At 41.7% G+C, this 22,600-nt stretch overlaps 6 protein-coding genes across 7 annotated transcripts; 2 read left to right on the top strand and 4 right to left on the bottom strand.

The window, feature by feature from the left end:
* Positions 1 to 1,508: 1,508 nt before the first annotated feature.
* Positions 1,509 to 6,463, bottom strand: LOC146644884 (uncharacterized). Of its 2 annotated transcripts, XM_085394319.1 has the most exons (8): positions 6,300 to 6,463; positions 6,027 to 6,188; positions 5,562 to 5,662; positions 4,347 to 4,433; positions 3,937 to 4,084; positions 3,478 to 3,557; positions 3,292 to 3,385; positions 1,509 to 2,824 (listed from the first exon to the last, which is right to left on the bottom strand). In XM_085394319.1, exons 2-8 carry the CDS (start codon positions 6,136 to 6,138, stop codon positions 2,415 to 2,417), a joined length of 1,032 nt encoding a protein of 343 aa, XP_085250445.1. In that variant the 5' UTR covers positions 6,139 to 6,188; positions 6,300 to 6,463; the 3' UTR covers positions 1,509 to 2,414. The 2 variants fall into 2 exon arrangements, with proteins under 2 accessions (XP_085250445.1, XP_085250446.1); XM_085394320.1 differs by lacking the exon at positions 6,027 to 6,188.
* Positions 6,464 to 6,593: 130 nt separating this feature from the next.
* nsun5 (NOP2/Sun RNA methyltransferase 5) lies at positions 6,594 to 9,686 on the bottom strand. The gene is made up of 4 exons (XM_085394317.1): positions 8,576 to 9,686; positions 7,967 to 8,174; positions 7,282 to 7,446; positions 6,594 to 6,881 (listed from the first exon to the last, which is right to left on the bottom strand). Exons 1-4 carry the CDS (start codon positions 9,498 to 9,500, stop codon positions 6,692 to 6,694), a joined length of 1,488 nt encoding a protein of 495 aa, XP_085250443.1. The 5' UTR covers positions 9,501 to 9,686; the 3' UTR covers positions 6,594 to 6,691.
* A 3,496-nt stretch (positions 9,687 to 13,182) lies between these two features.
* On the top strand, positions 13,183 to 15,459 carry LOC146644882 (uncharacterized). Its single transcript, XM_085394829.1, has one exon. It carries the CDS (start codon positions 13,183 to 13,185, stop codon positions 15,457 to 15,459), a length of 2,277 nt encoding a protein of 758 aa, XP_085250955.1.
* Positions 15,460 to 16,550: 1,091 nt separating this feature from the next.
* LOC146644881 (uncharacterized) lies at positions 16,551 to 17,712 on the bottom strand. Its single transcript, XM_085394290.1, has 2 exons — positions 17,516 to 17,712; positions 16,551 to 17,393 (listed from the first exon to the last, which is right to left on the bottom strand). The coding sequence occupies exons 1-2, from the start codon at positions 17,690 to 17,692 to the stop codon at positions 16,800 to 16,802; spliced, it is 771 nt and encodes a 256-aa protein (XP_085250416.1). The 5' UTR covers positions 17,693 to 17,712; the 3' UTR covers positions 16,551 to 16,799.
* Positions 17,713 to 19,199: 1,487 nt separating this feature from the next.
* On the top strand, positions 19,200 to 20,312 carry LOC146644880 (uncharacterized). The gene has a single exon (XM_085394238.1). It carries the CDS (start codon positions 19,200 to 19,202, stop codon positions 20,310 to 20,312), a length of 1,113 nt encoding a protein of 370 aa, XP_085250364.1.
* Positions 20,313 to 21,214: 902 nt separating this feature from the next.
* On the bottom strand, positions 21,215 to 22,140 carry LOC146644879 (uncharacterized). The gene is made up of 2 exons (XM_085394405.1): positions 21,944 to 22,140; positions 21,215 to 21,823 (listed from the first exon to the last, which is right to left on the bottom strand). Exons 1-2 carry the CDS (start codon positions 22,118 to 22,120, stop codon positions 21,230 to 21,232), a joined length of 771 nt encoding a protein of 256 aa, XP_085250531.1. The 5' UTR covers positions 22,121 to 22,140; the 3' UTR covers positions 21,215 to 21,229.
* Between the last annotated feature and the right edge of the window lie 460 nt (positions 22,141 to 22,600).

Genomic DNA, 22,600 nt, shown 5'->3' with positions numbered 1-22,600 from the left:
ATACCTGCTTCATACCCTGGGGGACGGGACTATGGCTCCCCACACTCCCTAGCAGATCGTTACATGGAGAAACCTTTGGAATACAAGCATGCTGATCCACACAGGTGTGCACACGGGTGTTCACAGACGCGGACTACACCTTTCTTGGCTGCTGCCTCAAAGCACATTGTGCGCTGTCTATCTTGCATGCTGCACAATATCGTTTAATATTTAGTATCTACTGTTATCTACTGCTAGCTAGTTTATTGTGATAGTGCTTTTTTTATTATGTTGCTCTTTGTTGTTTGCTTTCTCTTCTGTTTTTTTTCCTCCATACAGGTGATCCAGGTGTTTTGTTTGTTTTTCTTTCTTTCTTCCCCCCCTTCTCACCGTCTCTTCTCCCCTCTGGTTTTCTTTCTTTCCCTCTCTTTCTTTCATTCTTTCTCCCTGTCCTATCCCCCAGTCATGTCTGTCCCGTTTGTAGCAACCGAAAATAAAATAAATACATAATTATAATAAAGGTCAATCAAATGGACCAATATGGCAAGGCCATGATGATCCACTTGGTAAAATAAATCCGCTTGGCATCTTTCTTGGCCTTAAGACAACAATTCTGATGGCTAAAGATCCAAACGGGACACACAAAAAAAAAAAAAAAATCAACATCTCAAAATCTGAACATGACCATGTCCACACTTCTTGCTTACATATTTAAAATGAGTTTTCAAAAGTTTTTTCTTTGAATTTTCAAAATTCAAAGTTCAAAAACACACAAAAATGTATAATATACATTCTTTCTGTATTATTCAAATAAATACTGAGTTTAAGTGATTTCCAACACACTGCCTATTTATACCAACACTTTATTGTATCCTAACCTATAGATTCAAAATTAAAATGCCTGAAGAAGACATCTGTGATCAGTGTAATATTAATCGAGTACATAAATAAGTGTTATTTTTGGATAAAGAGTTCTTGAACCCACAAACACTGAATGCAAGTTTTGCTTTGGTGTTAATAAGACAATAAGATCCTCCCCGTCCTCGTACCTGACTTCAATCCTACACTGAATTTCAGGACCTCATCACCTTTGGCCTCCCATAGCGCCGCACGACTCTGTCTGGTGTTTGAGATGGACAGAGTGTGTCACCTGGGGGTGTGTGAGGGAGCAAAGTGAAACGCACTGACAGACTGCGTGCGTGCAAGTACAGTATGTGGCTGTATGTTTACACTCTCCACACACTGTAGGTGCTGTGGCTGCACACAGGCTGGCTGTTTCTCTCTGGAACGCTGTCGTACTGTTGACCACAGGCGGTCGCCTCCTGTCACATTAGATTGCTGCTTCTTGAGCACCTTCAAAACACACATGCGAAATACATGCAAAATAAAATTCAGTCATGCAGCGCACACACAGATTATTCACAGGGACTTTACAATAATTATGCCCTAACTCTTCAAACACCACAAACACAGAATTTCATCATCCTTCATACAAAAGCAGCACACTCTGTCTTTTTTACCTTATTTTTTATTGCTTCACATTGACATTCGTGAACATGATAGACATCCAAAAGAAAAAAAGATCATTTAGTAAGAAGAGAAATGAGAAAGTCAACCGAAAAGATGAAAACATTAAATAACATTATCGCACTCCCGTATTCGTCTTCCCTGTCATTAGTCTTTCCAGGTACATGACAAAAGCATCGTTCAAAATATTTTGAAAAAAGAAAATGTGCATACACGTAAGCATAATTCCCCATACATTTCTGATGAAAATCGGGAGTTGTATGAATTTTGTTGACAAGAAATAACAGAGTTATCCATCACCTGGTTACGTCTTCCACTGCTAAATTTGCAATAAGTATTTATCTTTTATTATAAAGTCCAAATGATAGAGCTCGTTGATTAATAACATGCTTTTGTCTTAAATTCATTTAGTACAACAGTGCTCCAGGTTACCCTACATCCTTACACATCACTGAACACCACACCCTGTGAGTAAATAGAATATGTTATATACATTCATATATTTTGGTCCTATGTTCATTGCAAGATGCAACTTTAGCTTTATTTTAATTTACTAAAGCTAATGGAAAAATACATTTATTTTAAGGAGATACAAAAAGAGAAATTTCTCTGAATGTTTAAGGCTTAAGGACACACTTGACACTTGAATGTATAACTGAGTATCTCAGTGCAACTGCATTCAAGGAGAAGCTTCTTAAAACACATTATTCCAAATAAAGGGGTTCTTAGGTTGCTTTTTGGGGGGTGGAGGGTTTTAAAAGTCAAAGAAAAAATTCATTAAAAACACCAAAAAATATTGCTTTTTTTTTTCTTTTCCATGTGCTGTGGGAGATCTTTCTATTCCCTCGTATTTCCTCCTCCTCTGCAGCGATCTGTCACATCCAGTTAGTCAGTCCCCCCCGCCCTCTTTAGTTCCTGTACTCGTCCCCACAGTCCCCGATGATCGCCATGAGGTCCCTGGAGCGTTGTGTCACTGCTTCGATGGCGGAGAGATCTTCAGCCGTCAGCTGCAGGTCAGAGCTGCAGCTTCGCAGGCTGTCACTGATGTGCTGCCCCGCCCCTGCGACGCCTAGCCGGCAACCCACAATGACTCCACCCACTGCAGGCCGGTCCAGCACGTAACGCATCGCCACGCTGGCTATTGAGGAGTTACGTCTCTTGGCTACCGTCTCCAAGGTGCCGAGGAGATCTTGGAAAAGACTCCAGCCACCCCAAGTGTTGATCATGTTCTTGTACTTGGAAAGGGAGGCGGTGTAGAGCTCCACCCTAGATATAGGCTCCACCTTTCTGAGATAGCGTTCAGAGAGCAGACCGCCAGCTGCACCAAGAAAAAATGGATGCAAGTGAAATGTAGGGGGGGCGGATGAAGGAGTTAAAAGTGTCAGGGTGGAGAGAGGGGAGAAGAGGGAGGACAGATGGGGCGGAAGGATGGAGATAAGTAAGAAACAGTAGGGAAAACATGAAGGGAGGGGAGAAGTGATGGAGGAAAAGAGGCGTACATGGAGACCATAGTGGTTAGGAGGAGGATGGGATGCAGAGGGGAGGGAAAGTTAGAAGAAAATAGAAGGTGGGAGGGGAAAAAATGAAAGCAAGGGAGAGAGAAAGAGGATGTGTCGTCATGTCATCTGACTCCATCTCAGAAACCCACCATTTTACAGTCCCACACAACAATATTAATGCACAACTCGCACGACTAGAGATGAAGTAACGTCTACTGAAGAGAGACTGAAGTCGAATATTGCTAATGTAAGATGACTGCATGCAAATAAAGGAGTTATATCTCACCGAGCGTGCCGTAAGTGAGGAGCTTAATGTTGTTGGCGACACAGAACTGCTCCATCCTGGCTGCTGGTCGCTGGTCAATCACCGAGTACTGAACCTGCACAGACGGCCACATTAAACACAAAGAGAAGAGGAAGACTATCCTAAATGTGATGGAGCAGTGTTCTCACACGTAGAGGGATGTGTTACCTGGTTGCTGGAAATGCGGATGCCTTTGCTGGTGATCTCTTCCAACCTCTGTGTGTCAAAGTTAGTGAGGGCGAGCTCACCTGAGGAAAAAATAGTCAGATTCTTAACTTGTGTGTCTGGGAACCAGCACACCTCTGGTACTGTAGTCAAGATTTAATGCAATGCAATAACAACACACATTAGTCAAGATTTGTTGTTAAGAGTCAAAACCAAATCTGTGTGTATGTGTTTTTCTATCTATATCAAAGTGCACGCTGATATTAAACCATGATTAGCCACCAAAAGAGTCTAATTCTTGTGTTTATATACATTTATGTTGTTCTCCTCAGTTTCTCCCAGAGTGCAAAGCAATTTTTTGTCATTCATTTTTGTCACTCTTAAAATCTTATGAGTTTATATTATAATTATATGTTGTCCGTTCATTTATAAATTGTGCATTTAGTAGTACAGCGCACATACGTATGACTCCTTCCTGCTGCAGGTCAGAGAGGTGACCCAGTGCCTCCAGATATCTCTTGTCCCCATAGTCCCACCAGTGAAACTGAACACAGTCCAGGGTGTCCACCTGCATTCGAGTCATGGACCGCTGCAACGCCTTCTCCACCACCTGCAAGAACAGAGAGAGTTCAGCTGATTTCTTCTCCCAGAAACATCAAAAAATGTCAAAGCTGAGTGCTGGATTTTATGGACTGATACTAGAATCAAACCTAACAGTATCTATTTCAAGCCATTCGTAGAGATAAAGACAGAAAAGAAATACTGGCGAGGTTATGATTTGATTCTTAATAAAGACATGCACTGCTCTCTAGTGGATAAAACCGGTCTCACTGTTAAAAGCACAGCAGACTGAGCATTGCTGAGTGGCTCACCTTGCGCTCCATCAGTCCAGGTCTTGGTACATATTTAGTCAAACCCTGCAGAGCTGGGCTGAGACTCCCAGAGGATTTGGACTTCAGCTAAAGATCAAACAAAGATAAAAGTTGAAAAAACACCAGTGACTGAGTGGGGTTACATTTAACAGCTAGACTGAACACACTAATTCTGAATTAAGGGTGGAAGAGTTAAATAGTATATGTGGATGGGTTTTCTTTATATGGGGTTTCCGATCATCTGCACATTATTCCAGGTGAACGGCTGACAAAGGCTGATACCATCAGACTGCCACAACACATCAGCTGATATTGCATCAACTGACCTAAGTGCACACACTGGCACTGGTGAGTGTGGGAGTGTCTTAAAGTGCACACCAAGTATCTGCACCTCTGTGAATAACCAATGCTAAAAAAATATCACCACTTTCTGCTGTGACACAAAACTTTTCCCACGTGCGGGACTAATACAGGTTTATTTTATCTCTTGTCTTTAAATTCTGATGTAATTGTGTTTTCCTACAAAATACTTGGCAAGGTCCTGTCAAGATCTCCCAAGGCAAGGTCGTTATTTACTGTCAAATAAGTCATTCTCAGCATATGACAGAAAATTACACAGGTTTCTGTCTCTAAATCAGGAACCCTGCTCTACCCTTTCTGCTCTCTGTAGTTCATCTTTTCCTTGTTAATATCACACATACAAACACGCTGCGGTACATCACTCCAACTGCAACCGTGTAGACATCAGATTTTAAACATCACAGTAGTAAGAGTCCCCCATCCCTCCTCACTCAAGTTTAATTTACCTGTATTGATATCTTCCAGCACATTGAATAAAGCTGGCAAATGGTTGGCAAAACTGAGGTTTCTTCAAATTAAAATGGCTTTTTTCTTCTCATTGTTGTCAAGCGGTTGCTCATAAGGGATTGTGTAATTGCTGGGGTTTCTTTCTGATATTGTAGGGTGTTTATTATACTGTATGGTCTTCCCCTCACCCCAAAAAAGTCTGGTTCTGTCTGCAGTTTCTTCCAGTTCAAAGGGAGATTTCCTTCACACTCTCACCAAGTGGTCCCTCATACGGGGTCATTGTATTCTTGGGGTTTCTTTCTAATATTTTAGAGCCTTTACCTTACAATATAAAGTGGTTTGAAGTAACTGCTGTGGTGATTTGGTGATGTGTAAGTAATACTGAATTCAGTATATACACACACTTACCTGGCTGTTAAACTGTCCAAAGATTTCCTCTGCAGGCCCGTAAATGTCTGCCATGTCGAATGTGGTGAAACCAGCATCTACATACTCCTGCATGGCCTCAACTACAGACATGAAAGGAAAGAGGAAAGCAGAGAAAAGGAGGAAAGTAGCACAGATAAGGCGACGCGTGGTGGAGCTTAGAGTAGTGTGAATCATTTCTAGTGTATCAGTCCAGCTTTAATTATCATCCTTAGTTTGCCCAGATACGTTTTAGCTATTATTGTTTATTTATCCCAGAACAATTAAAATAGACCAACAGTACAACTCTACATGAGGGCTTCATTTATTGTAGGATTATTGTATTAAACTGCACTGTAACTGTACCTAATAAATTCACTGAATGAATGAAGCATACGAAAATAAAATAAAAATCAAGACACCTAGCTATTTTTTTTAAGTTATAGCTACCCGGGGTTTACTGTTCACCTGCCCTGACTTTATCCACCGCTCCGTGCGCCCCGGACACCTGCCACATCCCGTTCAGGACCCGGCAGATCTCCAAACCTCCGGACAGTGTCACTTTGGGTAACGAGGACATTCTGCTGTCAGGGCCGAGGGAGAAGCTGCTGGAGGCGGCCTGCTGTCTTACTTTTTCCCCAGTTGTAAATAAAAGAAAGAGGAAAACTTTAATAAGTGTCCTTGCTGGGAGCGGTGTCGTGCATTAACCGGTACTAATACATTCGTGTTCAAGTGACTTACTCCGTGTACGCCAAAAGACCTGCTGGACTCAAAGCCGGCACGCAGCACTGCAGGTCACCGCTTATCGCCGTCAAATTGAAACATTTATCAGTTACAAAAGAGTTTGGTAACAGTTACAAAACACACCACTGTTTCCACCAATAGCTGACGCTGTTTTACCGGAAATAAAAATCACTCTACAGGCAGGCTGGCTGCTGATTGCTGCCCCCTGCTGGATAATTCAGGAGGGGACTAAAATACCTGAAAACATATCTCGAAAACAAGCAACACCAATAACACACAGATGAGACGCAGTAAAAATAAAAAGTATCTTTACTTTTCAGTTACATCTCAGTTAGAAATCAACAGCACTGTTCATCCAGACGAACTGTGCAGCAGTCCAATTTTAAATTTCACTCTGCAGTTTCTGCCCCCTTCTTTTTTTTCTTCCTCTTCCTCCTCTTCTTATTGTTGGGTTTGCTGCCAGTCTGTCCTCCTACAGGTGTTGGTCTGTCCTCTGTCTCTGAAGCTTCACAGTCTTCTTCTGAAGCTGCAGGTCTCTTCTCAGAGGAAGGCAGATTGCTTGGTTTCACCTCTGGGCCGCTGTGACGGAGTAAAGAGCAAGAGTCAACCTACTCATCTAAAAACACTACAGGAAACTTCCGCAGTACTACTGTTGAGAGAAACATTAAAATAATAAGTTGCATAGCCACTTTGATCAGGTAATCATGTTTTATCCCAAAACAAAGATTTGAACAGATCTAGACAGTGTTACAGAATTAAACTAAAAGAAAAAAAATTACTGACAAATTCAATGTTTTTATGAGCAGACAGGGAACAAATACAGAAAGTCAAATATAACAGACACAACTAAAAACTATTTAGCTAAACACACTGTTAGCTAACCATACAGATGTGTGCGCAGACCTGCATGGCCATAACTCAATGTAACAGCTGGTGTTAAGGTTATTTTTGTAAGTTTACATGACACTCAAGTATTCACCTTATCTGAACAGCCAGTTCCTGCTTTGTATTTCCAGGCTCGCTGTGTTTCTCCAGCAGGGCCACGAAGAAGCCGTGCGTGAGGGTCTTGGCAGTGCTGGCACGCAGACACTGTGGGAGGGGCTCCAGGCCTCGCTCAGGCCACTCAGCCAACAGAGGAACCAGTCTGGACGGGGAGACACGAAAGGATTTGAATAACACTTCTAACAACCAGTTTGGCATAAATAACATACCTCAGGGAGCAAAACCCCAACACTGAACACCTGAACGTTTGTTGCATTTTTTTTAACATGATTTGAGTTAGTAAAAGCTACCTCAGCCTGCATCTCTACACTTACAAACAAAACCGTAACACCCCCCATTACATATGTATTATGGATATTTGAAATTATTTCACTGTCGCTAACTGCACTTTGTCACAGTCCTCATTTAATGAAAATCTTAAATCTTGTGCCGTCAGTGTCATTGCATAGTCCTGAAAATGGTCTCACACACCTGTAATGTCCAATTTTATTGACAACACTACAATGCAGTACTGCTACTATAACATGCATGTGTGTCAAGGTGGAGAGATCACAGAAAAATAAAATAAAAATCTCCAGGTTTCATCGTCTAGAGAGCTAAATGAGAATAGAATGCTTTAAAATGATAAATAAACAGTCTGAATGTCTTCAGACTGTTGCTACCTGAAGCCGGGGTTCTGCTGCAGACAGGCAGCTACCACTTCCTCATTCTCCTGTTTGTGGATGGAGCAGGTGGAGTAGACCAGGCGCTTCAGGCTGGGAAACCTGAGAGCGTGGTTAAGGCAGCGCAGCTGGAAGGAGGCCAAAGAGGCCAGACGAGCCTGCTCCTTCTCCTGGTCAGCAGAGGTGTTGTCCTGGAGGCACACCATACCTGAACCCCGTCACACACAGGTTACAATGCTTTTTTGGTTGTTGTTGTTTTTTTTACTATAATTAAGCTGTTTGTTTCTTTATTTGCACACTGGGACTCTGATTCTTGCTTATACTTGTGAAACGCAGCAAAGTTTTGCAGTATTTGCTTGAACTTGAGAGAGGAAGGATGGATCGGTGATGCCTAAACGGGTTTCTATTCCAGTTTCTACTCTGGACACCCACATCTGTGACTAAGGTTTGTTACATAAACAACAAATTCAATGTTTAAAAATGAAATAAATATGATACATTTTGCATTCAAAGTAAACTAAAGTGTCATAAATTGAAGATACATATGCACAGATGTTATAAAGAACCCTACTGCAGTCATACAAACACAGGGATAACTGGTCACTCTACCTGAACCACTGCAGGAGGGATCGAGCAGGATGTACTCAACATCCTTATACTGCGGGTTGTCGGGGTCCACCTTCAGGAAGTCCTGGTTGGCCAGCTGCTGACAGGTGACCCCTGCACGGAGCAGGAGCGTTGACATGGTGGCCAAGCGCTTTCCATCCAAATCAAAAGCAAACAGCCTGCCCTTGTTCTTCATGATGGCTGCCAGCTGGCTGGTTTTGTTGCCAGGTGCGGCACAGGCATCAATGATGTGGCTACCAGGTGGAGGACTAAGGAGATGAGCGGGGAGGCAGCTGGCTTTGTCCTGCAGAACTATGTGGCCTGCTTTGTACAGGAAGTGGTCATGGAAGTCAGTTTTAGGAGAGAAGACCAGCAGCTCTGGCAGGTGCAGGTCACTCAAAAAGTATCTGTCTTTCAGGGATAAGTCTTCCAGCCTGGAAGCCTTCCCCAGGTAGGAGAAGCCATCCCTCTTCAGGTAGTCCACAACATCCTCCACAGTGGTCTTCAGAGTGTTCACACGTACATATCTGGGCAACTGGTCTCCAGCGGGGTGCTTGACACTGCAAGGAAGCAGGTCTTCATTCCTGCTTACCTTCTGCTTCACCTTCATGCGAGCCAACTCCGCCTGCAGTCTGGAGCGATGCTTCATCATCATGGCCTTCCAGGATCCGCCACACTTCAGCCCCTGGCCTATCAACAGGTCGTACACGAGCACCTTAGCTAGGGGCATCTTTAGCTTGGTATGCCTGAGTAGCTTGGTGGACTCGATGATCTCCTGCAGGACGGAGGAAAACTTCTGGGTCTCACAAACCAGAGCGAACAGCTGTTTGATGTTCTTGAATTGACTGTCGTAAACCAGAGTTTTCAAAGCCCCCTGTTTACCCTCGACCTTCTCCGTGATCTCTGCTGCTTTCAGGTACAGAGCCATGGCGAAAGAGGGTTTTTTTTCCCTACTGCGCTCAAACACTCTTTTTCTTTCTTTAGTTCTGAGCAGGAAACAACGAGCGAGTTTATTTGAGCTCTGTAAAAGCAGCTTCTTCTATACTTTTCCTCCGTGCACACGTGAGAGGAGGGGTCACGACACCGGAAGTACTCGTTGACGCACTGTTTTTCTTTTGACGTAAGTAGTAGTAACTGGTGCCGGATCAAAGACAGTAGAAAACGTCTCTATCGCCCTCTGGTGCCTGGCTCCAATGCAAACAAGTTGTCCTCAAATGTTCTCTCCTTGAGATGCTTTAACAGCGTGGCTTGTCATGAATCGCAAGACTTAATGTGACCAAGTGGTCGGCGGGGTTATGAACAAAATAAATTGACAACGCCACCCAGGGGAATTGCACCCCCAGGAAATGTATTTAAGAAAAATAGATAAAAGGAATAAAAGAAGACCGCATAGATTCAAGGATGCACACTGAGGCAGGTTGGCTTCCAATATTAAAACAGTTTTATTTATAGAAATGAATAAAATATTATAAATAATATTTTATAAATAAAATATTAAAGGTCAAGATGTAGCATCATTATTGACAGTGTCCTACAGTAAAAATAAAACCATCGTGGAACTGGGACTTACCAGCAGCCGTGGAACCAAAAGGAAATCACACAAAAAGAATCACTGCAGACCACCCAGTGCTGTACAAAAGAAAGTGTGAAAACGACCCACCACCTGAGGTCCCAGGGCCACTGGCTCGTCCTCCTTCACTGAATTAAACACAGAAAAATATGTTAAAAGAATAAGAGGACACTGAGCGTCAGGCTCGCTACAAATCATAAAAAGACTAAAACACACTTTAATAAAAGAAATCTCTCTCTCTCTCACTCACACACACACACACACACACACACACACACACACACACACACACACACACACACACACACACACGGCTTATTCCCCACGGGTCAAACTACCACTCGTGCTGGTAATAATTATTCTCAGGCGTAGGCCGGTCTGGCTCCCCACCGGCTGAGACCGGCCACCCAGGCGATTTAGAGTCCCAGCACGACACTCGGGCAGAGAATCACTTCAGCCCGATCACAGAAGCGTGGGTACGAGCAACAGTCCAGGGTAAAATAGAACACCAGGCGAACCCAAAACAAGGTAAGCCTACTTAATAAAAACAAGACAAGACAAGACAAGACAGCAGACTCCACCAAGGAGGAGTTCACAACAGCAGCTGAGAAGGCAGTTCACTCTTCCAATTTAGGTTGGGCAATTTGTCATGGAGGGGTGAGTACAGCAGTGAAACCCCCAGGACCGGAGGCACTATACTCTCATTGGTGGAGATAACACGAACACCTCTCTCCGCAATGGCAGAATTAAACAGACTGCTGCGCTGTAGCTGTCATATAATCGGCTCTTGCTGATGTGGGTGGGTTCCCAATTAACCCAATCACCTGATACAAGGAGCGAGTGCAGCGGAAAGAGAGCGAGGGTGGTAGAGCGAGCGAGAGAGAATGAGAGAAGAAAAAAACGGAAGGCGAGTAGCCCATCTGGCTACATTAAGTTGCTGCGGTAGAAAGAAGATCACGAGGTAATTTAATGACATAAATCACTGATGCAGATTTAAAACACTTTTGAACTGAAACATCGCAAACGTGGAAACTATTTTGATAATGCAGTTATATTTTTACTAAATAAGTTGACATGGATTTTATGGAGGCTGTGTGTGCTTTCCAACAGCAAATATCAATGCATGTTCTGAAGAACATATTTATTGATATGAATAGTAGCGATTGACAGGATTCAGTTCATTCTAAACATGGCATAAACAGGATAGTTGCAACTTCAATGATGTCACAGACTATAAATCTATTCTGGATTTGGGATACATGATGATGCTCTGTACTGAGTCTGCACAGTAAACTGCACAATAACCAGTTTGCTTTTTGTCTGGGGGTATGGAGTGGAGGTGTGATTTTCCACTATCTTTATTGAATAATACCACATTTTTAATGATAGTGATTTGGTCAACTGGCTCCATGTGATTAAAAGACTGTAAAAAAAATGCTGAGCATGTTGCTCTTTCTGCTAATAACTTGTTCTTTACTTTAAAAACTTTAGATCAATGTGATGCAGCCTTTTCCTCAAGATTGATAACTAAAGTGTCCCAACTTACCTGAGCCTGAACTCACAGATGGTGTGAGACCTAGTCTAAAAAGGAGAGGAGGACAATCTGGGTTTATCAAAGCACACTTCAAAAGCAAAGCAATTGTAAATTTTACAGGGGTGCACTATTGCTCATGACATGAATAACTTGCACAGCTGTGTGGGCACTATCAATGTTGAATGATATTTGCTAGTTTTCTTGTGTTCACTGGCATCCACAGTGAAGACATCGTGGACAGCGGAGAATCTTCCGGTGGTGGAGCAGACTGGGACAGAGTTCCACTGATGAAAAAGAGAGTCACGATGGATATTATAAAAATTAAATAAAAAAAGATTCAGACCAAAAGATTTGTGATCTACACAATCCAAGCTGATCAACGATAAGCTCAGTATTTTCATTTTTTTCATCTGCTTGAATGTTTCCTGCTTCACACAGTGCTCAACCTGCTAGATTTTTGTTTGTTATTCATTTATTTTAAATGTCTAATCTTATCTTTGAATCAAACATTCATACATATATACACTGTGTTCATTATAATAACATACATATATACTGTCAGACACCACTCTGACATTCCATTCATGCTCAGCTGAATATTAAAATGGACAAATATGTGTCATCTCTGCATACGCTATGATCATTATAGAATGACATGAAATATTAAAACTGAGCTTAATCTTCAACATAAGCAGTAGTCATATAAATTCATATACTCTTAAGCACAAATGGTGAAAGTTTTTCTGCAGAATAAGTAGCCTATTAGTTGTATCTGTATTGCGGTGTTCTGATAGTATGGCTTCTTATACTGAAGAAATGGATCTAAATAAATAACTAAATAAATCCTCCAGCACTCGTTATTGTCACCTATTGCTAATGTTTTGACGCTGCCAACCTCTCATACGCTGTAAGAATTTAATTCAACTGTTTATCACAGAAAAAGTGTGACTTGTAGGACACGTAACACTAGCGGGCATAATGTTAGCTTAATAGTCAGCTCAACAGCTGTTGTTAGCTCCGGACAAGTGACTACAACAGTAGCGATGAGCCCCGATGAACGGATCCGGGGGCGGATGGGCTCGTACATAAATGGATCGATCGGGGCGGGATACGGTGGGAAACGACAGATACCTTAAACTTGAAGACAGCCCAAGTAGAAGGATCGCTAAAGTCTGCTAAAAAAAAGAAATCGCAATGCAAGTTGAACAAACTTGCAAAGACACAATATCAAATTGAACCCATTCTGGTACAAAATGACATCATAATAGACTGTCCTTTGAATGTCACGACGTTCGGCGATAACGTCACTTGAACTCCTTTGAAGACAGTTCTGGGGGCGGAGTCAGAGCCTATAAATATCCCTCGAGTACATACCTTGAACCCATAGATCGCTATAGTTCTGAACTAACAGTTTCCACTTGCGAACACTTTGTCTCATTGAGTAGATCATTTTTCAAACACAGAATAACACGTCGTATAAACTAAACTAAATACATTCATTTCAAAATGAGCTCCCTAAGCTACTTTGATATGCAGATGCTCAGAAATGAGATAGAAAATTACAAACAAGCTGAAAAACTTCAGCTTGAGGAAATCCAAGAAAAGAATTGTAGGATTTCAAGTCTTGAGGCATCTTTGAAAGAAGAGCAGGGACTGGTTGCAAAGATGAAAGAGGAGTCCAAAGAAATGCAGGTGCTCAGAAATGAGATAGAAAAGTACAAACAAGCTGAAAAGCTTCAGTTGGAGGAAATCGATGAAAAGAATTGTAAGATTTCAAGTCTTGAGGCATCTTTGAAAGAAGAGCAGGAACTGGTTGCGAAGATGAAAGAGGAGTCCAAAGAAATGCAGGTGCTCAGATATGAGATAGAAAATTACAAACAAGCTGAAAAACTTCAGCTTGAGGAAATCGATGAAAAGAATTCTAAGATTTCAAGTCTTGAGGCATCTTTGAAAGAAGAACAGGAACTGGTTGCGAAGATGACAGAGGAATCCAAAGATGAAAAGATGGAAAAAATGGAAAATGTTTTGCTGGAAACCAAATCCCAGCTAAGGTCCGCAGAGTCACAGAATGTAGATCTCACAAACAAATATGAGGCAAAAATTCGGGCTCTTCATAAGGCAATCAAACACCTTGAAAATAAGTGTGCCACTGAAAAAACGATGCGGGACAAGAAAGAAAAGGAGGTGGAATCTCTGGTTGTCCTTAAAATCAAAAATGAGCAGGAAAAACAAGAACTCAAGATGAAGCTAAGCAAGACGACTGAGGAAAAAAATGAAACACTTAAAGAACTGCAGAAACAAAATGAGCAGCTTCAGACTGAGATTCAGAACAATGAGAAGTACATTCATCGTAATGACTTCCTTGAAAGAAGGATAGACGAGCTTCTTACACTACCTGGGGAGGTGTACTGCCGTCAACAGAAAGTTAAAAGTGTGGAAGAAGAAAAAGAGAAACTACAGGCTGAACTTAAAAAGTGTCAAAGACAAAATGAGGAGTATAAAGCGGGAAAGCGCTGGGCAATAGACGAGAAAAACCAACTGACAAAGAAAAATGATGAACTGAAAGTACGTCTTAGGGAGAAGGAATGTAACAACATAACGTTGAGGAAAGAGTTAAAAGCTAAAGTCCTGGAATCTGAAAGTCAGATAAAGGAGCTGGCAAGGCAACGTTTTACTATCGACCGTCTGGAAAACTGCCTTGAGGTTAAAACTAAGCAAATAATTATATTTGAAAATGAGACGCAGGAGTCTGGGAAGAAAATTTCATCCCAAGAAAATAACATAGCCCGTCTGAAAACTGCTCTTAGCAAAGCAGAAAACGATCTGGAACTGGAGATAAAGAGAAGTGAAAATCTTAGGTCTGATAAAGTGCTCCTTTCTGAGACAAAGTTCTGCATTGAGAACGAACTCTATACAGCTAGAGACACTATAAAGACACTTCAGAATAAAATCAAAGAAAAGGCTCAAGAACTCCAAGAGACAAACGTAGACCTTGCCAATGCTAAGACCAGCTATAATGCTGTAAAGACTGAGCTGGACATTATCAAACTGCAGCAGGCAGAACAAAAGAAAGAACACAAGAAACAGCTTAGCTCTGCAAATGACAACCTCTTCACAGTGAAGTCAAAGTTGACGCAAACTGTGGAGGACAAAGAAGAGGTTGAGAAAGCTCTGACAAAGTCCAAACACACAGTATTTAAGCTTGAGCAAGTAATAGAAGAACTGGAAACTGACATTGGCATTCAACGACAAAAGAATGCAGTACAGAAAAAAGAAAATGACGATCTGCTGCAACAGCTGAAGGGACTTTATGACACACTCGGCCACACTGTGCAAGTCGAGAAAAAAGCCTCCCCAGAGCAGCAAAGAAAGGATGGGGATGAACAAATAGCCCGGAAAAAGGTGAGATTTGACCTGAGTAATGCGGAATACTTTCCATCCAAAGGCGACAATGAGCTGAAAGAACAACAGAAAGAAATTAGAGACCTTAAGGGTAAAAAGGGTAACAAGCTTACCACATATGACAGTAAGCTAAAAGCAGTGCATGGCCTGCTACCTCCTATTTCCACTAGGGCCCGGTCTAAAACTGTAGACAACTCAAAGAAGCAGTCTGAGTCTAGGAGCTCACTCAACCTCAAGTCCACTGTTACTCCCAAGGCAGAAGAAGAAATGTTTCATCCCCATTCACCTGAACTTACTTCCCAGTCAACTCTACGTAGAGTATACAATCCTGGTGCAAAACTACTCAAGCGCCGGCCTTCAGCCAAACCCAACCACATCTAAAAAATCCTCCTACCAGTTCTCACACTGACCCCAAAGAAATAATCAGCTTTTAAGCTGGTTAAAAAATATCTATTTCTTTGTTTCCAAAGTCAAAATAAATCACAAAGAGACAATATCAGAAAAAAATTTAATACCCGCCCATCCTGAGGGTATATTACATCCGTAACCCAGGAGAGGCTGTATTTGCTATAACATCATAAATGTAAGACAATAAGGACATCTCTGCATGTGTGAGGAAGTGACATGCATTTCATCTATGTCGCTTCATCACCCCCAACCGGTCGAGGTAGATGGCCGCCCCTCACTGAGCCTGGTTCTACTGAAGGTTTCTTCCTATTAAAAGGGAGTTTTTCCTTCCCACTGTCGCCAAGTGCTTGCTCATAGGGGATCTTCGGATTGTTGGGTTTTCTCTGCATTATTGTAGGGATGTTAACTTGCAATATTATATAATATTGCAAGTTAACATCCCTACAATCTCTGCGTTATTGTAGGGATGTTACCCTAAAGTTTTAAAATTGGCACAAATAAAATTGATGTGAACTGAATTTTTCTTTTGATGTGTACAAGTGGTTGTATTTGAGTACTTTTGATCTGCTTTTATTCACTACTACGCACACACTGGCTTCAAAAATACAAAGTGATGGCAGTCCCCATGAAAAGGGAATTTTGGCTTCATTTTTGTACAGTGGCAGGAAGTGGAGTGAGGTTATTAAAATAGGCTGTTCTCAGCTATTTTTAAAGCTACATTTTAGTTAGTTTTTAGTTAGCGAACCTTTAGTTACTGTGGCCAAATACATATTTCATTTTTTAAAGTAAACACATTCTCAGTCACTCGCAGTCAGACATTGAGCAAAAGCACATGTTCGGTAGCTAATCCTTGTATTTACCCTGACTAACAAAATATCTCTGCTGAAGTCACTGAGATGGTTTATATGAGAAACAGAAATGTTACTGGCCTGATCAGTCACTAGGCAATGTTGCCGTTACTGTACCTTTAGGAGTTACACAGTCAGAGCAACATGCTGGACTCTTCTTTAGCTCCTCTGCAGAGCCCATTATTAAATGGGCTCTGTGAGGATGAAGCTGTGAGGATCATTGACCAGAATGCGTCCCTTTAACAAACTGATGAAACCAGCTGTAACACAGGACTTGTTGTTTTGTTTTTTTAATGCAGACCAGCAAATGCGTTCTAGGAAGAAAGAGTCAGCTGATTCATTTGCTACAATATAAGAGGTATTAGCAGTTCACCCTCCTTCTTAGCGTATGGCACAGTTTTTAAAAGTAGAGGCAGAGTTTCTGTTTAATGCTGTGCAAGCTCTGCCACACTCAGCTGTTATCCATCAGTGTTTAGCAGCCCGACTGGGCTTTTTAACAGTCTTCACTTTTACAGAGTTTTTGTATAGTAGCAGTCTCTCTGTGGGGTGAGGTGGCAAGCGGTTCCTTTTTGCTTTCACAATGCACGCAGCCATCGGACTGAAACGGTCAAAACCTCCAGATGTGGCGGGCACCGCCAGCAGCTTCTTGGCGAGGCCTTGGAGCTTCGGGAATCGAGAAGCACATTTCCAGTACTGAAGAGTAGAGTTGCTTTCCCACAGCGGTTCAGACAGGTACACGTCGAACTCTGACATCTTTAGAGTCTTTGCAGGCGGCTGAAGGAAGTTGAAGATGGACTTCCTCTTGAGGTCGTTTTCACTGATTTCAGGACAGTTGTTGTCTGAGCTGCCAGCACAAGTGTCCATCACGCCATCTGTCTGGCTTTCTTCTTTCACATCGTGCTCCAGCCCACTGCCTGTCTGATCTTTCTCTGCCTCAACAGTAGGAAAAGTTGAGGCTTCCATGTTTTCTAATGTGGACTCAACAATGCTGCGAGCCTCAGATTTTGACGGAGGTGTTAGGAAATCATTCTGTTCATCCTGGTTGTCATCAGAAAACGGCTGCAAAAAAAAAATGGTTGTTTTAAATGTACACACATTTTTTTCCTTTATCTACTCAACACGCATATTCAATTAAATATAAATCTACAGAAGTCCACTATGCTTCTGGCCTAATTTGGTACCTGCAGTTTGATCCTAGGATCCAGCACAGCAGCTAGTATCATGTCCTTCTGGTGAATCACTGGCTGGAAGTGTGTGTAGAGGCCTGTGCGCAGGGCCTTGCAGAAGTGGGTGTAGTTGGTGACACAATTCTCCAAGGTTTTATCAAGTCCAATGAGGGACGGTATGATGAGAGACATAGTCACACCATTTCCCTGCAGGACCTACGATAGATAAGACACAAACATGGCATCCACAGTGAAGACATCGTGGACAGCGGAGAATCTCCCGGTGGTGGAGCAGACTGGGACAGAGTTCCACTGATGAAAAAGAGAGTCACGATGGATATTATAAGAATTAAATAAAAAAAGATTCAGACCAAAAGATTTGTGATCTACACAATCCAAGCTGATCAACGATAAGCTCAGTATTTTCATTTAATATATTTTTCATCTGCTTGAATGTTTCCTGCTTCACACAGTGCTCAACCTGCTAGATTTTTGTTTGTTATTCATTTATTTTAAATGTCTAATCTTATCTTTGAATCAAACATTCATACATATATACACTGTGTTCATTATAATAACATACATATATACTGTCAGACACCACTCTGACATTCCATTCATGCTCAGCTGAATATTAAAATGGACAAATATGTGTCATCTCTGCATACGCTATGATCATTATAGAATGACATGAAATATTAAAACTGAGCTTAATCTTCAACATAAGCAGTAGTCATATAAATTCATATACTCTTAAGCACAAATGGTGAAAGTTTTTCTGCAGAATAAGTAGCCTATTAGTTGTATCTGTATTGCGGTGTTCTGATAGTATGGCTTCTTATACTGAAGAAATGGATCTAAATAAATAACTAAATAAATCCTCCAGCACTCGTTATTGTCACCTATTGCTAATGTTTTGACGCTGCCAACCTCTCATACGCTGTAAGAATTTAATTCAACTGTTTATCACAGAAAAAGTGTGACTTGTAGGACACGTAACACTAGCGGGCATAATGTTAGCTTAATAGTCAGCTCAACAGCTGTTGTTAGCTCCGGACAAGTGACTACAACAGTAGCGATGAGCCCCGATGAACGGATCCGGGGGCGGATGGGCTCGTACATAAATGGATCGATCGGGGCGGGATACTGTGGGAAACGACAGATACCTTAAACTTGAAGACAGCCCAAGTAGAAGGATCGCTAAAGTCTGCTAAAAAAAGAAATCGCAATGCAAGTTGAACAAACTTGCAAAGACACAATATCAAATTGAACCCATTCTGGTACAAAATGACATCATAATAGACTGTCCTTTGAATGTCACGACGTTCGGCGATAACGTCACTTGAACTCCTTTGAATACAGTTCTGGGGGCGGAGTCAGATCCTATAAATATCCCTCGAGTACATACCTTGAACCCATAGATCGCTATAGTTCTGAACTAACAGTTTCCACTTGCGAACACTTTGTCTCATTGAGTAGATCATTTTTCAAACACAGAATAACACGTCGTATAAACTAAACTAAATACATTCATTTCAAAATGAGCTCCCTAAGCTACTTTGATATGCAGATGCTCAGAAATGAGATAGAAAATTACAAACAAGCTAAAAAACTTCAGCTTGAGGAAATCCAAGAAAAGAATTGTAGGATTTCAAGTCTTGAGGCATCTTTGAAAGAAGAGCAGGGACTGGTTGCAAAGATGAAAGAGGAGTCCAAAGAAATGCAGGTGCTCAGAAATGAGATCGAAAAGTACAAACAAGCTGAAAAGCTTCAGTTGGAGGAAATCGATGAAAAGAATTGTAAGATTTCAAGTCTTGAGGCATCTTTGAAAGAAGAGCAGGAACTGGTTGCGAAGATGACAGAGGAAACCAAATCCCAGCTAAGGTCCGCAGAGTCACAGAATGTAGATCTCACAAACAAATATGAGGCAAAAATTCGGGCTCTTCATAAGGCAATCAAACACCTTGAAAATAAGTGTGCCACTGAAAAAACGATGCGGGACAAGAAAGAAAAGGAGGTGGAATCTCTGGTTGTCCTTAAAATCAAACATGAGCAGGAAAAACAAGAACTCAAGATGAAGCTAAGCAAGACGACTGAGGAAAAAAATGAAACACTTAAAGAACTGCAGAAACAAAATGAGCAGCTTCAGACTGAGATTCAGAACAATGAGAAGTACATTCATCGTAATGACTTCCTTGAAAGAAGGATAGACGAGCTTCTTACACTACCTGGGGAGGTGTACTGCCGTCAACAGAAAGTTAAAAGTGTGGGGAAGAAAATTTCATCCCAAAAAAATAACATAGCCCGTCTGAAAACTGCTCAACAGCTGAAGGGACTTTATGACACACTCGGCCACACTGTGCAAGTCGAGAAAAAAGCCTCCCCAGAGCAGCAAAGAAAGGATGGGGATGAACAAATAGCCCGGAAAAAGGTGAGATTTGACCTGAGTAATGTGGAATACTTTCCATCCAAAGGCGACAATGAGCTGAAAGAACAACAGAAAGAAATTAGAGACCTTAAGGGTAAAATGGGTAACAAGCTTACCACATATGACAGTAAGCTAAAAGCAGTGCATGGCCTGCTACCTCCTATTTCCACTAGGGCCCGGTCTAAAACTGTAGACAACTCAAAGAAGCAGTCTGAGTCTAGGAGCTCACTCAACCTCAAGTCCACTGTTACTCCCAAGGCAGAAGAAGAAATGTTTCATCCCCATTCACCTGAACTTACTTCCCAGTCAACTCTACGTAGAGTATACAATCCTGCTACAAAAATACTCAAGCGCCGGCTTTCAGCCAAACCCAACCACATCTAAAAAATCCTCCTACCAGTTCCCTACAATCTCTGCGTTATTGTAGGGATGTTACCTTGCAATATTATATTATATAATATAATAAAGGTTTAAAATTGGCACAAATAAAATTGATGTGAACTGAATTTTTCTTTTGATGTGTACAAGTGGTTGTATTTGAGTACTTTTGATCTGCTTTTATTCACTACTACGCACACACTGGCTTCAAAAATACAAAGTGATGGCAGTCCCCATGAAAAGGGAATTTTGGCTTCATTTTTGTACAGTGGCAGGAAGTGGAGTGAGGTTATTAAAATAGGCTGTTCTCAGCTATTTTTAAAGCTACATTTTAGTTAGTTTTTAGTTAGCGAACCTTTAGTTACTGTGGCCAAATACATATTTCATTTTTTAAAGTAAACACATTCTCAGTCACTCGCAGTCAGACATTGAGCAAAAGCACATGTTCGGTAGCTAATCCTTGTATTTACCCTGACTAACAAAATATCTCTGCTGAAGTCACTGAGATGGTTTATATGAGAAACAGAAATGTTACTGGCCTGATCAGTCACTAGGCAATGTTGCCGTTACTGTACCTTTAGGAGTTACACAGTCAGAGCAACATGCTGGACTCTTCTTTAGCTCCTCTGCAGAGCCCATTATTAAATGGGCTCTGTGAGGATGAAGCTGTGAGGATCATTGACCAGAATGCGTCCCTTTAACAAACTGATGAAACCAGCTGTAACACAGGACTTGTTGTTTTGTTTTTTTAATGCAGACCAGCAAATGCGTTCTAGGAAGAAAGAGTCAGCTGATTCATTTGCTACAATATAAGAGGTATTAGCAGTTCACCCTCCTTCTTAGCGTATGGCACAGTTTTTAAAAGTAGAGGCAGAGTTTCTGTTTAATGCTGTGAAACCTCTGCCACACTCAGCTGTTATCCATCAGTGTTTAGCAGCCCGACTGGGCTTTTTAACAGTCTTCACTTTTACAGAGTTTTTGTATAGTAGCAGTCTCTCTGTGGGGTGAGGTGGCAAGCGGTTCCTTTTTGCTTTCACAATGCACGCAGCCATCGGACTGAAACGGTCAAAACCTCCAGATGTGGCGGGCACCGCCAGCAGCTTCTTGGCGAGGCCTTGGAGCTTCGGGAATCGAGAAGCACATTTCCAGTACTGAAGAGTAGAGTTGCTTTCCCACAGCGGTTCAGACAGGTACACGTCGAACTCTGACATCTTTAGAGTCTTTGCAGGCGGCTGAAGGAAGTTGAAGATGGACTTCCTCTTGAGGTCGTTTTCACTGATTTCAGGACAGTTGTTGTCTGAGCTGCCAGCACAAGTGTCCATCACGCCATCTGTCTGGCTTTCTTCTTTCACATCGTGCTCCAGCCCACTGCCTGTCTGATCTTTCTCTGCCTCAACAGTAGGAAATGTTGAGGCTTCCATGTTTTCTAATGTGGACTCAACAATGCTGCGAGCCTCAGATTTTGACGGCGGTGTTAGGAAATCATTCTGTTCATCCTGGTTGTCATCAGAAAACGGCTGCAAAAAAAATGGTTGTTTTAAATGTACACACATTTTTTTCCTTTATCTACTCAACACGCATATTCAATTAAATATAAATCTATAGAAGTCCGCTATGCTTCTGGCCTAATTTGGTACCTGCAGTTTGATCCTAGGATCCAGCACAGCAGCTAGTATCATGTCCTTCTGGTGAATCACTGGCTGGAAGTGTGTGTAGAGGCCTGTGCGCAGGGCCTTGCAGAAGTGGGTGTAGTTGGTGACACAATTCTCCAAGGTTTTATCAAGTCCAATGAGGGACGGTATGATGAGAGACATAGTCACACCATTTCCCTGCAGGACCTACGATAGATAAGACACAAACATGGCATCCACAGTGAAGACATCGTGGACAGCGGAGAATCTCCCGGTGGTGGAGCAGACTGGGACAGAGTTCCACTGATGAAAAAGAGAGTCACGATGGATATTATAAGAATTAAATAAAAAAAGATTCAGACCAAAAGATTTGTGATCTACACAATCCAAGCTGATCAACGATAAGCTCAGTATTTTCATTTAATATATTTTTCATCTGCTTGAATGTTTCCTGCTTCACACAGTGCTCAACCTGCTAGATTTTTGTTTGTTATTCATTTATTTTAAATGTCTAATCTTATCTTTGAATCAAACATTCATACATATATACACTGTGTTCATTATAATAACATACATATATACTGTCAGACACCACTCTGACATTCCATTCATGCTCAGCTGAATATTAAAATGGACAAATATGTGTCATCTCTGCATACGCTA

The sequence above is a fragment of the Rhamphochromis longiceps genome, linkage group LG20 (genome assembly GCF_057381845.1).
Source record: "Rhamphochromis longiceps isolate RC_006_pf linkage group LG20, R_longiceps_female_GT1.1, whole genome shotgun sequence".
NCBI classification, from domain to species: Eukaryota; Metazoa; Chordata; class Actinopteri; order Cichliformes; family Cichlidae; genus Rhamphochromis; species Rhamphochromis longiceps.
Note: the sequence above shows the minus strand (reverse complement) of the source record. Positions and strands in the feature narration are given on the sequence as shown.

Coding starts and splice junctions, on each gene's coding strand:
- LOC146644884 (XM_085394319.1), bottom strand. CDS start 6,138: ATGTCCTCGTTACCCAAAGTGACACTGTCCGGAGGTTTGGAGATCTGC. Junction 4,434..5,561: donor TTGGACAGTTTAACAGCCAG/GTAAGTGTGTGT, acceptor TTTGATCTTTAG/CTGAAGTCCAAATCCTCTGG. Junction 3,558..3,936: donor GCAGCAGGAAGGAGTCATAC/GTATGTGCGCTG, acceptor TTTTTTCCTCAG/GTGAGCTCGCCCTCACTAAC.
- nsun5 (XM_085394317.1), bottom strand. CDS start 9,500: ATGGCTCTGTACCTGAAAGCAGCAGAGATCACGGAGAAGGTCGAGGGT. Junction 8,175..8,575: donor TCCCTCCTGCAGTGGTTCAG/GTAGAGTGACCA, acceptor GACGGGGTTCAG/GTATGGTGTGCCTCCAGGAC. Junction 6,882..7,281: donor GAACTGGCTGTTCAGATAAG/GTGAATACTTGA, acceptor ACTCCGTCACAG/CGGCCCAGAGGTGAAACCAA.
- LOC146644882 (XM_085394829.1), top strand. CDS start 13,183: ATGAGCTCCCTAAGCTACTTTGATATGCAGATGCTCAGAAATGAGATA.
- LOC146644881 (XM_085394290.1), bottom strand. CDS start 17,692: ATGTCTCTCATCATACCGTCCCTCATTGGACTTGATAAAACCTTGGAG. Junction 17,394..17,515: donor ATCCTAGGATCAAACTGCAG/GTACCAAATTAG, acceptor TTTTTTTTGCAG/CCGTTTTCTGATGACAACCA.
- LOC146644880 (XM_085394238.1), top strand. CDS start 19,200: ATGAAAGAGGAGTCCAAAGAAATGCAGGTGCTCAGAAATGAGATCGAA.
- LOC146644879 (XM_085394405.1), bottom strand. CDS start 22,120: ATGTCTCTCATCATACCGTCCCTCATTGGACTTGATAAAACCTTGGAG. Junction 21,824..21,943: donor ATCCTAGGATCAAACTGCAG/GTACCAAATTAG, acceptor TTTTTTTTGCAG/CCGTTTTCTGATGACAACCA.